Raw genomic sequence first — 16,054 nt, 5'->3', positions numbered from 1 at the left:
CCTTACTTCCTTTATACATCACAGCAGGGATGGAGGTGGCTAACCTCTGTTGTCCTGCTGTGTGGTAACAACATCTGTTTGTATCATCTCATGAAATATTGACTATTTTCACACTAGACACAGTGGTCTCAGGAATATATATTGCACTAAGGGTATGTGATAGCATCTACAAAATGATATCCACTACATAGAAATTGGGGCCAATCGTGATTCTGTGATCAGGTGGGTGCCCAGGATAGTGATTAATCTGAGACAAAGGTGCACTGCAATTTACTCATGTTATCCTGTAAAAATGCATAGTACACTAAAGTTGATAGTAAAATGTGCACAATTCCATTGCTTAAAGGTATTATGATTTTAAGAACTTGGACAACTTACTGTATTTGAGTGATAAAAATATCATTGTAGAATAATGAAAGCTAAATGGGTGTTTAACAGGGGGAAAAGGGCAGATATAATTGTTCTTGGGTTAGTTAATACTATAACAAGAAGAAAAAAATGAATATAAGAGTGTGGCTGTGAGATAATCAGGTTGCTGAGTAGGAGCATCAAGCACTGTAGTTCAAATAAAACCAAACTGAGCAATGGACTGGGAGCATAGCCTCAGGAAAACGGATCCTAATTTAGCACCGAGGAGCTGTGTTCTAATTATTCCTCTGATCAGCATGAGCCACATCTCCTCATTTCAGCTTCCAGTCAGTCAAACGTGAGACAAATTTGTGATGAACGTCTCCAGTTGATAAAATTGTGAGTCAGCCTTGTCTATGCACTAAAGACAAATTTACAGTAATAAAACCTTTAGTCTTCATAATACAGTCATGAGAAAGTGAAAAATGACCTATTACATATACTGAGTCATTAGTAATAGGTGATTAAAAACTAGAAGGTACAGTGGTAAACATGTAATATTTCATAATTTTTCTTTACCACTGTATTCCTAGTTTAGAGAATAATACTATGTACATAACAAAGTCTAGAAAGTCAGGTAATAATAACAATAATAAGTTTGAATTCTAGGTCAGATTGATATAACAGACAACCCAAAGACTGAAATTTTCTTTAAAACTAACTATTCACAGTACAAGTGAAGAGATTTTCATGAGCAGTTTCCAAGACACATCACAGCAAGCATGTTCTCTGTCCTTGAGAATTCCTATAAAGAGCACGTGATTGCCATTATAGTATAAAAAGAGATTAAAGTTGGAAAAATCAGATTATATAAAATGTGAAGTCTCAGGTGAGGTGATTCATGACTTTAATTCCAGCTCCTGAATATCTGAATTGAGAGGGTACTAAATTCACAACCAGCCTTGGCTGTATAGTAAAACTTATTCTCAAAAATAAAACAAGGTTTCACCCCAGATGAAAAATTATGGGCAATTAATGGCTGCTAAGAGAGAAGGACTCAGTCTGCTTCAGGAACAACCCAGAAAGTTTATCCTTAATCACAAATACATATGAGCAACACTAAATGAACTCAGCATATAGTTATATATATGTAACAATAATATTAAAAAACAAGAGACCATAAAAATAATAAACAAGTAAAAAAAAAACAAGAAGATAAGCAAGAAGAAAGGAAAACTGATTTATATGCCTTTTAGTGATGACTACTTTGCAATAAGTGTTAGAGACATTGCTACTACAACTTTCATTATTCAGGTGTCATCTTTGCTAAAAAAATGTACTTGAATTCCAAATTAAGGAAAATGCATAGTTTTCTTACTCTCCTTGCTATGTTATGTGTATATACATTTTGTCTGCAGTAATATTTAAGCTTTTGGGAGGACAATGGCCTTTTCTTATTCAACCTGACATTCCCAGCCATGAATAGAATAAAGCAGACATCCAATATGTATTTATATTCAAATTACAGTCTAAATAAGCAGTTGAAATCCTAGAGCAGATACATTTTTACATAAAATATGGCTAAGTTCAAGCATAAAATAATGTTTTCTTAATCATTTTACTTTTTATTTGGGAGAAAAAGCCTGTACTGGCTAGAGAGTTTTAGTTTCGAAGTGGCACTGCTGAGTAAGCAGGTTGCACTAGTCACTCTTCTATTGGTTTGATAAAGTACCGTATTTCTTGTAGAAGAAAGAGCTTATTTGGGTTGATCGATCCAGAGGGTTTAGAGCCCATCATAACAGCACATGGTGATAGAGACAGAAACTAAAGCTTACGTCTTGAATTCCAAGCAAAAAGCAGAGAAAGTGAGCTGGAAACGGTGTAAGTCTAAACTCTCAAAGCCCGTGCCCACTGCCATATCTCTTCCAACAAGGCCATACTCACTAATTCTGTCTTAGGGTTTCTGTTGCTGTGAAGAGACAACATGACCATGGCAACTCTTATAAAGAAAGCAGCACTTAGTTAGGGCTGTAATAAAATTCTTAGGTTAGGCCATTACCATCCTGGTGGCTACCATTTTCATTAAAAAGGACACAAACTCCCACAACAGTGCCTCCAGCTGGGGCCAGGTATTCAAAAGCCCAAGAAAATGGGGGATATGTTTTTCAAACCGCCATTCACAGTTCTGACTAGGATTTCATGAAACAGAATATGTTTAGACTTCCACAATTTTTCTTGTAAAGAAAATGTGAGTTGGGAATGAAAACACACGTCTATGACTTGCAGTTGAAAACCTGAAACAGTAAGATTGCCATGCCTTGGAGGCCTACCTGGGATAAATAGTAAGGCTCTTTCTAAAAGCATAAAAATTAGCATCATGACTTTATAGTTTTTTCGCTGCTTGGCAATTCTTCATAAGTCTGCTTTAAAATTATTTAAGAACATAACTGATCGTCATGAGTCATGATACCAGTAAAATTTTAAAATGTGAATACTTTCTTCTATGACCAAAACAGGCAGAAATATGTTGGCCATTTCATGATATCCTATCTCAGATTATTATTACAGAAATTCAACATAATGCTAAGTCCTTTCACTCATGAGAAAACCAAATGTCCATGAGCTAATAAATTACTAAACAGAAAACCAAACTTGCTTTTTCTGGCAGTAAATCTATATTAATATGTAAGAAACCTCAAGAGAGTTATAGCAACTCTGGTTTTGCACTATCTAATCAGAAAGACAATCTATATGATTGCTATTTATTTTATGGTTGAATTATAGTGTATTAATATCAAATAGCACACAATTAAGAGGATAGGGTAAAATAAAATTGAGTATCAAGTAAAATGAAATACAACAAATTTGTTATATCATCTGAGGTAACTAATTCTCTCTAAGTACTGAGTAAGCTGCTAATGAGGAATCAGAATGTATTAAACTTATTCAGGCATTGATAAGCAGGCTATATAATTCCACAGTTCTGCATAGAATAAGTTGATACCAAAAATAAGCTCATACCATATGTCTATGAATGTTTGCAGGTCAAATTTTAGTAATTAGAAAACTGATATTTTATTTCTTGAATTTATACAGCGCCCACCTATCAGCATACTTGATGATCATTTTTTTGTTAATGTGCTGAGTAAACAGCCAGTCCTAGCCATTTTAACAGTGTCATTAACACCACTATAGCTTGTCTGATAAATGTTATTTCCTAAATACTGCCCATAGTTTAAATCAGAGGAGCAAATGCACAATTAACCTGAACAGAGGAAGAGTGTGCACTCAGCACTTTTGAAAGGATCGGGTTGAGTTATGACTCATCTCATTTTGCAAAGTTGCCATAAAAATGAGCCTTTTGCTTTGCAGAGGTATAGCAATGGGATTTACAGCAGATGATTAAGATAAGGAAGAAAAATAACGTTTGAATTTTTTGAAACAGGAGCACTTTATCCTGGCCATGAATTTTTCCCTCTGTAGATTTCATCCATCAAAGAGATGTCTCCACAAGTTGTCAAGAGCCCAGTTGTTCCCCAGGGACCTCTGTGTATGTGACTTACCTTGTGAAAGTTCCTGAAATAAGCTGCCTTTTCATCTGGAAATTTTTCTAGCCTTCTGGGTCCCTTGCTAGAAGCCTTCTTAAAAACCAACCAGCATCGTCTGAAAATCTGAAAGCAAATAAAGGAATCTGATTATCCATCATTTGCTATGAGTTTACTGGCACTTGAGGCTTTGTCTATTCAACTAATCCATTAGGAATGCATTTGTAAAACTCCATTTACTTCATAGAGAACCTTTTTAAAGAGGAAGTGCATGACTAATAAAAAGTTCAGCAAAATTTAAAAACATAATGTATCATGTAAAATCCAATGTGTCAATTTGTTGCTTTTAATCATCATCTGAATGCAAGATGGTGATTTTTCATTTCATAAAACCACTGCTTTGATAAGTGAAATAGGTACCTACTGTTAGCTTTCTAAATTTGAATAAAAAATAATATTTATAATTATCTTACACAAATTCAGAATTTTCAACAAATGGGCATAACATAACTTAGCAAACAGTTTTATTTTGGGCACATCTGACTCCTTTGTTTTACAGTGTTGTAGTAAGAAGAAATATAGTTAATATTTGTTAAGTTCAATACAATATATTTTAAATTTTATTTACACATTAATCCTGATAAGTGCTATTTTAAACAGGTACTGTTATTTTCATTTCATAATAATTTTATAAGACAGGTCAAGGCTGGAATACATATTCTTCTGAATCTTTGGTTTTTAGCTTTCAAAATGACCATTAATTATGTAAGCTGAATTTATTGTTTTTAAACCATGTTTTTATTTTATAGAAACAGCCAATACCAAACTTTTAGGTTGACATCTCCTTTTTACTATATAATATACCACTTGGCTCCATAGATATGTTGAAAAGCAAAGAAATAAAATGCATTTTTTCCTTTCTAGTAATTGAACATTCTTGGTAATTCAAAATGGCCACAGCTTTTTTATTTCTAAATTTAGCATAAGGAGAGATTTCATCAAAGGCAGTTTCAGAAATCTTAGTCACTGTGTTTCTATTCTGAGTCTTTATTCAAAGTACACAGTTGTCACAATCTTTTTTTTCTGCTAGTAAAAGAGAGAGACGGTGTAATTCGTTCAAATTATTCCCATGAACATTGTTTCTTGCTCATTGAAAGATAGTATTTTCATTTTAAAGCGCACTCTGAAAGCAATCACAAAAGACTTTCCCACTAAAAGCCCAATGCACAGAATATCAACGTGAACACACACTCCCACTGTTGCTGCTGTTTTGCTTAGAGCTTCTGCTGTAGTCTTGAAAACTACATCAAGTATGGTGTTGAGCTTCAAGCACACATCCCATGTCTGCTCATCTCTGGCATTAGATGTATCTTCCTTATCAAAGGGCTAGTAGCCATATACCGGTAAATGAGGAACTGCTCAATTTCTTTAAAACTATTGTTCTTTGACACATTATATTTAGCTCATGACACTGTAATTCTTTGTAGAACCTTTACTAATCCAACTTTCAAACTGAAATTGTGTTAATGATTATAACACATTATGGAGTCATTGCACATTATTAGCTCAGCTTTAATTAATGAATTTTAGTCATTTTTATCCATGATTTCTCTTTCTCATCTGTGTCATTCTCCTGTTGAAACATTTCTTCCTAACAAGTCCACCTTGTATTTTTGTCCTTTTTTTTTAATGTGAAACTCATTAAGCTTAATTAGTTTCTTTCCTCAGCATGGGTGGGAGGCTATTTATTGGAGCATGGGCAAGTTACCAATGGTTGTGGCACCCAGTCCCTTGGGACACCATATACTTCCAGTTGTCCCTCAGGGAGGCATGAAACCTCAGGAAAATACTAACATGTAAGAAGAGATAGAGAGATTGGAGGAAATTGGTGAAGCTTTTGTATTTATAACACAGCTCTATTATTTACTCATCCCATAATCTCAGCAGATTACTTGATGCTCAGCTAATAAGGAAGAATACGGCATGAAGTTGAGGGGAAATTTAACAAGATAGGCCAAAGTGTGCAGAAAATTCTCCACAATGTGCTGCCTCCCTGTAAGGTTGATTTATCCAGCGGACTAGGTACCACTGCACACGGTGAAGCTGCACATGTCACTTTTTTTTAACTCGAGGAGATCCAGTTCAAACATATATTCAAGCAAAATAGTCAGATCCGTATATTCTGTAATAGTTTACCATTTAAACATTTCAAACAGTACATAGAAAATAATATTAATGATTTCCCAAGCATGGTCTCTGGATTTAACAAAATATACTTAAAATTTTCCTTTTGTTAGACACTCTCATTTTAGACACAAGCCCTCTAGGTATGTGTCCTTAAATTAGCCAGGGAAAATTAATGATTCAAGAAGCTAAGTATGTTAATTTAAACCCACTGTTAGAATTTCTAACACAGAACTGCCACATACAAATCAAACAAATTGTTCTTAGGCCAGCCTTGATTAACACTTTTGAAAAACATTCATTTTTACCTGTTCTTTGTTATAAAAACTGGCTTGAACAAATACAGTTTTAAAGGTCTCAGACAATTCTGATAGTTAAATAAATTAATATATGACTGACCAACAAAAAGTATTTAAATGTTCCATAGAATACAAATATTAGCTCCATGATGGCTCAAATATTATTGCGCTGTATTGTTTACATTTAGCAAGGTACACTAAGAATAAAGGATTCAAAATTATTCTCTTCTTAAAATTACTCTCTCTTCGACATAACATGAAGTAATTTTATACTAAAAAGTCATTTCATTTAAGCTTTAATCAAACTGTTGTATTAAAACGTAGAGCACTGTGCTGTAACATCTCAGAGCAACTTTCACGACAGGCTTTTATAGTAATTAAATGTCTCAAATAATGTATTTAAGCTTATCTTCAACTTTAAATTTCTATTCATATATCATGTCCATCTACTTCATAACTTGAGTGCTTAGATTATAAGAGGTATGCAGGAAATATTTAAAGTTCATAACCTACCCTCCTATCAGAAATTGGTGGTGTTTGGGTACTAAATTCGGTCCTTCTAAAGTTTATGAGCTGAAGCCAATATGATGCTATTTGGCGATGATACAATAGTGTTAAATGGTTTTATGGAGGTTAGTTTTGATGGTGGGATTAGTGTGTGAAACAGTCATGACCAGCACACTTCCTGTCTTCTTATTATTCAAAAAGCAGAAAGTATGTAAGCACATAATGAGAAACCATAGTCTGTAGGCCAGAGAAAAATCCTCACCAGATCTCAACAACATGGGCACCCCCTTCTCAAATATGCAATTTGCCAAACAGAGAAAAAAAATGGATTTCTTTGGCTTAAGCCACCTAATATGCGATAAGTTATTTTGGTAGTTTAGGCTTATTAATACAGATGTCATAAATAAATGTAAAGATAGATGAGTGAAAGATAGATAACTGATAGACAATAATTGGTAGCTTAGATAGACAGATAAATAATAGATAGAAATAGAAGATAGATGATAGATATAAATAGAGAAGTAGATGAAAGATAAATAGGTGATATTTTACTTGTTCCAATGATAGGACAGTACTTGTGACAGTAATTGAAATAAAATATTGTGGAAGTGAAAGTCATTCCCACGAATCTGAACAGAAACTTAACAGTTCATAAGCAACAAATACAAATATTATGTGCAAACCGGTATGTGTATAGATTACAAACACTTCTCCTGGTTTTCAGGAATGTATTAAGAATTTTTTTTGTAGGAAACTGAGATGCAAATCCATGAAACTTTTTTTGTTCTTTTATACTAAGAAATGTTTTCCCCTGTACTGTTCTTCACTTTACTGTTCACACCTTCACACCTTGGTAATCATCATAAAACAAAACAAAACAAAACAAAAAAACAAAAAAACAAAAAAAAAAAAAAACCAAACCAAAAACTTAAAATACTCATAGAAATCCACATGGATGGATTTCTTTTGCAACATTCATTTTGTGTTACTAAAGTTTGGACAGGTTAAGAAGTGAATTAAATATGAGGCAGAAAGTCTAAGTGGTGTTATTTATGCATTCATTCTTACAGCTGGAGAAATGGCTCCGTGGGTAAGAGCACTGTTTCCTGCTCTTCCAGAGGTCCTGAGTGTGATTCCCAGTCACCACATGGTGGCTCCCAACCAGTTTATAACTGGGATCTGATGTCCTCCTCTGGCATGCAAATGTACAAGCAGATAGAGCACTCATGTATGTAAAATTAATAAATAAATATATCTTTAATTAAAAATGAAAAAGAGGAAGAATGGCAGTAGGAGGAGAGGAATGAGCCAACATCAAACTAAACTGAGAGCAATCCCATTGAAATCAGGGACAAAGCAAAGCTGTCCACTCTCTCCATATTACTTCAAAAGAGTACTTGAAGTCCTAGCTAGAGCAATAAGACAAATAAAGGAGATCAAGTGGACACAAATCTGAAAGGAGGAAGTCAAAATATCACTATTTGCAGATGATGATAGTACACATAAATGACCCTAAAAATTCAACCAGAGAACTCCTTCAGCTGATAAACACCTTCAGAAAAGTGGCTGGATACAAAATTAATTAAAAAATAATAATTAGAACCCTCCTGTATACCAAAGACAAAAGGGCCAAGAAAGAAATTAGGGAAAGAACACCCTTCACAAAGCCACTAATAACATAAAGTACCTTTGTGTGACTCTAAACAATCAAGCAAAAGACCTGTTCAGAAAAAAACAAAAAAACAAAAAACAAAAACAAAAAAAGAACCTTCAAGTCTCTGACGAAAGAAATTGAAGAAGGTAACAGAAGATGGAAAAATCTCCCATGCTCAAGGATTGGTAGGATTAACATAGTGAAGATGGCCGTCCTGCCAAAACCAATCTACAGATTCAATGCAATTCCCAACAAAATACCAAAATACCTTGAAAGAAAAATTCTTTGTTTTTCATATGGAAAAACAAAAAACTTAGAATTGCTAAAATAATCCTGTACAACAATTTTTTGTCTGGAGATATCTCCATCCCTGTTTTTACTCCGTACTACAGAGCAATAGTAACAAAAACTACATGGTAATGGCATAGAAACAGAATGATGGATCAATGGAATTGAATTAAAGACCCAGAAATAAACCAACACTCCTATGGATAATTCATTTTTGACAAAGAAGCCAAAAACCACACAATGGAAAAAAGACAGCATCTTTAACAAATGGTGCTGGTTTAACTAGATGTTGACATGTAGAAAAATGCAAATAGATCCATATTTATCATTCTGAACAAAACTAGAGTCAAAGTGGATCAAAGACCTCAACATAAAACCAGACATACTAAATAGGTTAGAAAAAAAAAGTGGGGAAGAGCCTAGAACTCATTGGCTCAGGAGACAACTTCCTGAACAGAACACCAACAGCACAGACTCTAAGATCAACAATTAATAAATGGGACCTCATGAAATTCTAAAGCTTTTGTAAAACAAAGGACACTGTCATCAGAACAAAACGACAGCCTATAGACTGGGAAAGGATCTTTACCAACCCTATATCTGACAGAGAGTTGATATCCAGAATATATAAAGAACTAAAGAAGTTAAAAAGCAACAAAATCAAGTAATCCAACTAAAATATTTGGCACAGAGCTAAACAGAGAATTCTCTGTAGAGGATTATAGAATGGCAGAGAAACACTTAAAGAAATGTTCCACATCCTTAGCCATCAGGGAAATGCAAATCAAATGACTCTGAGATTTCACCTTACACCCATCAGAATGGCCAAGATGAAAAACTCAAGTGACAACAATGCTTCAAGTAACCAGCAAAAGGCAAAATGAAAGGCACTTTTTAGAAGAAAATCATAAGTTTGATTTCTGGCACACTGAATCAGAGAAGCCTGTGCTCCAGGAAAGGTTGGTACCATGGTGAGGGAGAGGACTCACCCAGAGAAAAGCACAGGTTGGTTGGTTGATTGTTGACAGCATGAACTTAGAGCAATGGTTTTCAATCTTTACCGTGCCGCAATCTTTTATTACAGTTCCATATGTTATGGTGACCCTGACCATAAAATTATTTTTGTTGCTACTTCATAATGTAACTTTGCTACTGTTATGAATCATAAATACCTGTGTTTTCTCATGGTCTTAGATGATGCTTATGAAAGGGTCATTTGACCTACATGGGGGTTGGGGGGTCACAGCCCATGAATTGAGAAGCACTGATTTAGAGGATCTGTTATCACTAAAGAGACAGTTACAGGCATGACCATAAGAGATTTTCTATATTATGTTAACTAAGAGAATATCAACTCCTAATATGAGATTGGCACGCCATTGTATAGAAGTACCATGGGAAAAGAGTCCTAAACTGAAAAAAGAAACAGAGGAAGAGGAGGAAGAGGAAGGAGAAGAAGAACGTGAGTTGACCACATGACTGACCACTCTGCTTCCTGATTGGGTATGTAATGTAATGTGCCCAGCTATCTCATGCCCCTACTGCTATGACTTCCTTGCAGTGATGGACTGTACCCTCAAACTGTGTGACAAAATAAACCTTACCTTCCTGAAGAAGCTTCAATCAGATATTTCGTCAGAGCATAAGAAAAGTAGCTAAGAAAGGCACTAATGAAAACAGAATATCCTCCTTCATGAAACAACAGTAGCCTTGCAATTGACCAGGGAAAAGAAAGCATGATCAGCTGTTCCCACACCTTCCTTACCATGACAGACTGTTCCCTCAAACTAGCATACAAAATAAGCCCTCCTTTTAAGTTTCTTTGGTTGGCTATTTTATCAAAACAATGAGAAAAATTAATTAATTAATTAATTAAAAAAATAAAATTTAATTAAAAGAATAAATGAAGACAGTAATTTTAAAAAGAGGATGAATGGGACTAGGAGGAGAGGAGTGAGGGGCCTATGACTGAGATATAAATTTAATAAATTAATAAAATAATAAAAAAGAAAAAAGCATTCATTATTATTGTAGAACAAGTGATTAAGATAATAGATTTGCTTATTTATATAATGTCTTTATCCTTTGGCTATTATATCATTAACAGAGGCAAGCAACCACTTCAAGTTTCCATTTTTTTAACACAATTTCTAATATTAAACCCCTAAAAAACTTTTGTATGGTTTTCAAAATAATGATATTCACATTGGTAAAATACCAAAATAATTGGTAAAAGTGCTAAGGAAAAACTTTTTTTTTTTCCAGAATATAGCTCTATTTTTCTTATCCTGTTCTGTTTCAGGAACCAAGTTCACATTCCAAAACTCCAATAAGTGATAATTTCTTAGACATTTTTTCTTCTTAGAAGGTGCTTCTTTTTTATTTTTATTTATTACATTTTTTTTTCACGTTGTAACCAGGCTGTAGCTGCCTCCCTCATTTCCCAGTCCCACCCACCCTCTCTTTTTTCCTGCCATGCCCCTTCCCCAGGCCCCTGATGGAGAAGGACCTCCTCCCCTTCTATTTGACCCTAGCCTATCAGGTCTCATCTGGACTGGCTGCATTGTCTACCTCTGTGGCCTGGCAGAGCAGCTCCCCACCTCCCCCAGGGGAATGTGGTCAAAGAACTGGCCACTGAGTCCATGTCAGAGACAGCCCCTTCTCCCCTTACTAGAAAAACCACTAGGAGTCTGAGCTGTTCATGGACTACATTTGAGCAAGGGTCTAGGTCCTTTCCATGCATAGTTCTTGACTGGAGCATCAGTCTCTGCAGGACCCCCTTGAGACTTTTTGGCTCTGTTGGTCTCCAGTCTTCTCCATGACAGGAATTCTGCTCCTTCTTCCATAAGATTCCCTGACTCTGCCCAGTTTGGCCATGAATCTGAGGATCTGCTTCGATATCCTTCTGGGAAGAGTCTTTCAGAGCCTCCCTGTGGAAGACTCCTGTCCTGTTCCCTGTCCTCTCTACTTTTGATGTCTATACTGTTTTTCCTTCTGAATGAGGATTAAGCATCTTTCCTAGGGTCCTATTTGTTGTTTAGCTTCTTTAGTACTATAGATTTTAGTATGATTATCTTGTATTATATGGCTAATATCCACTTATAAGTGAGTATATACCATGTGTATCTTTTTGCTTCTGGGATACATCACTCAGGATGATCTTTTCTAGTTTCATCCACTTGCCTGCACATTTCATGTTTTTTTTTTGTTTTGTTTTTATTTGCTTAATATTCCATTGTGTAAATGTATCACAATTTCTGTATCCATTTTTCAATTGAGGGACATCTAGGTTGTTTCCAGATTCTGGCTATTAGGAATAAAGCTGCTATGAACATCTTACACCCATCAGAATGGCTAAGATTACAAACTCAAGTGACAATACATGTGGAGAAAGAGGAACCTTCCTCCACTACTCCTGGGAATGTAAACTTGTACAACCATTTTGAAAATCAATCTTGTACTTTCTCAGAAAATTAGGAATTTGCTACCTCAAGATCCACACTACCACTCGTAGGCATATGTCTGAAAGATGCTCAACCATACAATGAGGACATTTGCTCAATTTTTTAGACTTTTTGTTTTATGTTTTTTTTTATAACCTTGAGAGTTTTGAAGTGTACTAGTCAGTTATTCTCTACAAAATTCTTTAATATTTATTTGTCTTATTGGTTTTGATACCTAAAAGCTGAAAAATATCTGACAGCAATGTCATTAAAACATCATATATTGGAAAAATAATATGAATAAATAGTGGCTAATCGAGTAATTATTTTAATATAATTTCTAATTAAATATTTAAAGTTGAAAAAATAATTTAATATGTGTTGATTTCTTCCCTCTTTAGTCTTAATTTTTCAAAATTCTTTGAATTTAAATAAGAGAAAATCATAACTAAGACCATTTTATAGATACATTTCATGTGTCACCTGTGTTATTAATGTGAAGCAAAATTAAGTATGAGTCAGGAACTAAATGCCTCCTACAAAATAAGAGTATAAAACTAATGGAAAGGAGAGACCTTCCCTTTGATGTTTTCAAGTGGCTTTTGTAAGTGTACCACAATACTGTACTGTAGGCTCTAGAGCTGGTGCTTTAAATGTGTATGCTGATTGATTGATTTCAGCCCTGAGTTTGATTATTTCCAGCCATCTACTCTTTTTTGCTGTGTCTGCTTCTTCATTTTCTAGGGTTTTTAGGTGAGCTATTAAGTTGCTTGAACGAGCTGTCTCAAATTTTTTCCTGAAGGCATTTAGTGCTATGAACTTTCCTCTTAACACTGCTTTCTTTGTGTCCCACAAGTTTGGGTATGTTGTGCCTTCATTTTCATTGAATTCTAGGAAGTCTTTAATTTCTTTCTTTCTTTCTTCCCTGACCCAGCTGTCATTTAGTAGCAAGTTGTTCAGTTTCCATGTGTGTAAAGGCTTTTTGCTATTTCTGTTGTGGTTGAGGTCCAACTTTATTCCATGGTGATCAGATAGGATACAAGGGATTATTTCAATCTTTTTGTATCTGTTGAGGTTCGCTTTGTGACCAACTATATTGTCTATTTTGGAGAAGGTTCCATGAGATGCTAAGAAGGTACATTCTTTTGTGTTTGGGTGTAAGGTTCTGTAAATGTCCATTAGGTCCATTTGATTCATGACCTCTGTTAGAGACATTGTTTCTTTGTTTAATTTCTGTTTTGTTGACCTGTCCTTTGTTAAGAGTGGGGTGTTGAAGTTTTCCACTATTAACGTGTGGGGATCTAAGTGTGGTTTAAGTTTTATCAATGTTTCTTTTATAAATGTGGGTGCCCTTGTATTTGGGGCATAGATGTTCATGATTGTGATGTCTTCCAACTGTTGGGCAGAGTGCATGGAATCTTATGTAAGAAGTGGGAAATAGTAAGATCTGGAGAGGACAGGAACTCCACAAGGAGAGCAACAGAACCAGAAAATTTGAACACAGGGCTCTTCCCAAAGACTAATACTCCTACCAAATACCATGCATGGAGATAACCTAGAACCCCTGCACAGATGTAGCCCATGGCAGTTTAGTGTCCAAGTAGGTTACATAGTAATGGGAAGAGGGACTGCCTCTGACATAATCTGATTGGCCTGCTCTTTGATTCCCTGCCCCTGAGCTGGGAGCAGCCTTACCAGGCCACAGAAGATGACAATGCAACCACTCCTGATGAGATCTGATAGAATAAGATCAGAAGGAAGGAGAGGAGAACCTCCCCTATCAGTGGACTTAGGGAGGGGCATGCATGAAGAAAGGAGTGGGAGGGTGGGATTAGGAAGGGAGGAGGGAGGAGCTTATGAGGGAATACAAAGTGAATAACGTGTAATTAATAAAAGTTAAAAAAAATTGTTACCTATATTAACCAATATCAATATTTTATATCTTTTACAAGATTGTAATGAAAATGCATGCATAAATTTAAGAATAAACATATTCCTTGGTAAAAAAAAAATAAAAAAAAATAAATGTGTATGCTGGAGAATTTCCTGATATGAACAACAAAAATGAGTGCTGGGAACTAGAAAATCACTTCTAAGAGGGAAAAAATTATGTTATGAAAAAGTTTTATCTTGCTTAAATGGAAGGTGTTAAAACCTTTGAGGAGAGGAAAGAGAAGCCCATGAATATATTAGTCAACTTAATGTTTTTGCATTCCAAGGGAATGAGCACCAATTAATGCATGATGCTTGTCCTTTGTGGAAGGTGGGGGTTGCTCTGTTCCTTTGAATCTGAATGTCATATAGTTTTCGTTTGGGCTGCTTAATGACAAAATGTATTGCTTGGAGACAGCCTCCTGGCCAAGTGTCTGTTCCTTAGCAGTTGACATTCCTGCAAGCTCCGCCCTGGTTTTGGGAATGTTGCACCTTCTATATTGGAACTGAACCTTCTATCTAAGAACTGAGAAATCCCCTTTCTCTTTCAGAAGCCCATTCTAAACAAGCTGGTTGCCTCAGCAACCTGGCTATAAGCAACCTCAGGGTCTCCTTATAGAAAACGCTCCTTCCTTCCAGAACTCTAAAAGCCCCATTAATCTCCAGCTGGTCCATTCTTTGCTTTCCAATGCTTTAGTCAGGCAGCCAGCTTGGCATAATCACACACCCTATCCATCAGATGAAAACATCTTTTACCACATGGCATTTTTTTTTCTTTAACATTTTTACCAATTTAAGGTAATTTTATACAAAGCCATCCTTTTCCAGTAAAGACTCACCAGAAAAAAGTAGATAGCAGATTTTTGGCTTTAGTTTATAGCTGTAATTATGATATTTAGCAAGAACTTATTCACAAGTTGAACATAGTCAACATTAGAGTTAATAGATCTAACTCTATCACAAGCCATTGACCTAATGAATCTTGCCTGTCAAAATAAGATTTCAGTACTTGGAAGAATTTCTGAGTATAGAAATTGCTAAAGTTGACAGTTTATTGTAAGAAAGGAAGTCATAGAATATTTCTCTAGGGATTCAATGTATACAAAATGGCATATCTGAATGGCTTCTTTTTATATTTTACCCTGAAAGTAAGATTCTTCCTCCACATATTCACACAAACACACACATAAATGGTACATTGACATATAATATTCAGTTATTCAAAACTGAATATTTGACTGACATTAAAAAAACCCAAATAGGTAAAGCCAACTCTGAAATAGGTATGACAAAATTATGCTATGAGTAATTTCCATCTGCTAGTGGAAGATCTATGTCCTTCCACAGAAGGTCATTTTGTGTGTATGGAAAGTAACCATTATATATAAATAAGTCTAATCACCTGGCGGATTTAGATTTATTATGTTTAATATGAAAGTAAGTCTTGCTGCTGATTTATACCTAATTGCTTTTATGCATGTTTTACTACCAGAAACCCACTCTTTTTTTTCATTTATATTTCCATCCATCCATTCTTTCAGGTAAATCTTGAGAGATCTAGATTTCAAAGATATAGTAATAAAATGAGCCTAATGATGACAAAAACCAAATATCTCTCGTTTTAATCAGATTTCTTGCTCTGTGGAACTTAAACTTGAATTATCAGGCAGGTGGTACTGATAAATAAATACATTTATGAGTAGCTAAGCATTGTGGAAAGAACTTCAACACAGAGATGGGGTGTGAGTAGCAGACCTGGTGGGAAAGGCTCACCATCTCTCAAAAGGAATTGAGTGATACCTAGGTCTAGGGACAGAGGCAGGAGGTTTTTCAATGAGACCACTGATATGCAAA

General features: G+C 35.1%; 1 protein-coding gene across 2 annotated transcripts in view; it reads right to left on the bottom strand.

The window, feature by feature from the left end:
• Dok6 (docking protein 6) overlaps positions 1–16,054 on the bottom strand; it is a 528,294-nt gene that overhangs the window by 305,963 nt on the left and 206,277 nt on the right. For both annotated transcript variants that reach the window (XM_060376955.1, XM_060376954.1), the window contains exon 2: positions 3,912–4,019. In XM_060376955.1, coding sequence (XP_060232938.1) covers positions 3,912–4,019 — 108 coding nt within the window. The remainder of the gene's footprint in view (positions 1–3,911; positions 4,020–16,054) is intronic.

This window comes from Meriones unguiculatus, chromosome 2 (assembly GCF_030254825.1).
Source record: "Meriones unguiculatus strain TT.TT164.6M chromosome 2, Bangor_MerUng_6.1, whole genome shotgun sequence".
Lineage (NCBI taxonomy): Eukaryota > Metazoa > Chordata > Mammalia > Rodentia > Muridae > Meriones > Meriones unguiculatus.
Note: the sequence above shows the minus strand (reverse complement) of the source record. Positions and strands in the feature narration are given on the sequence as shown.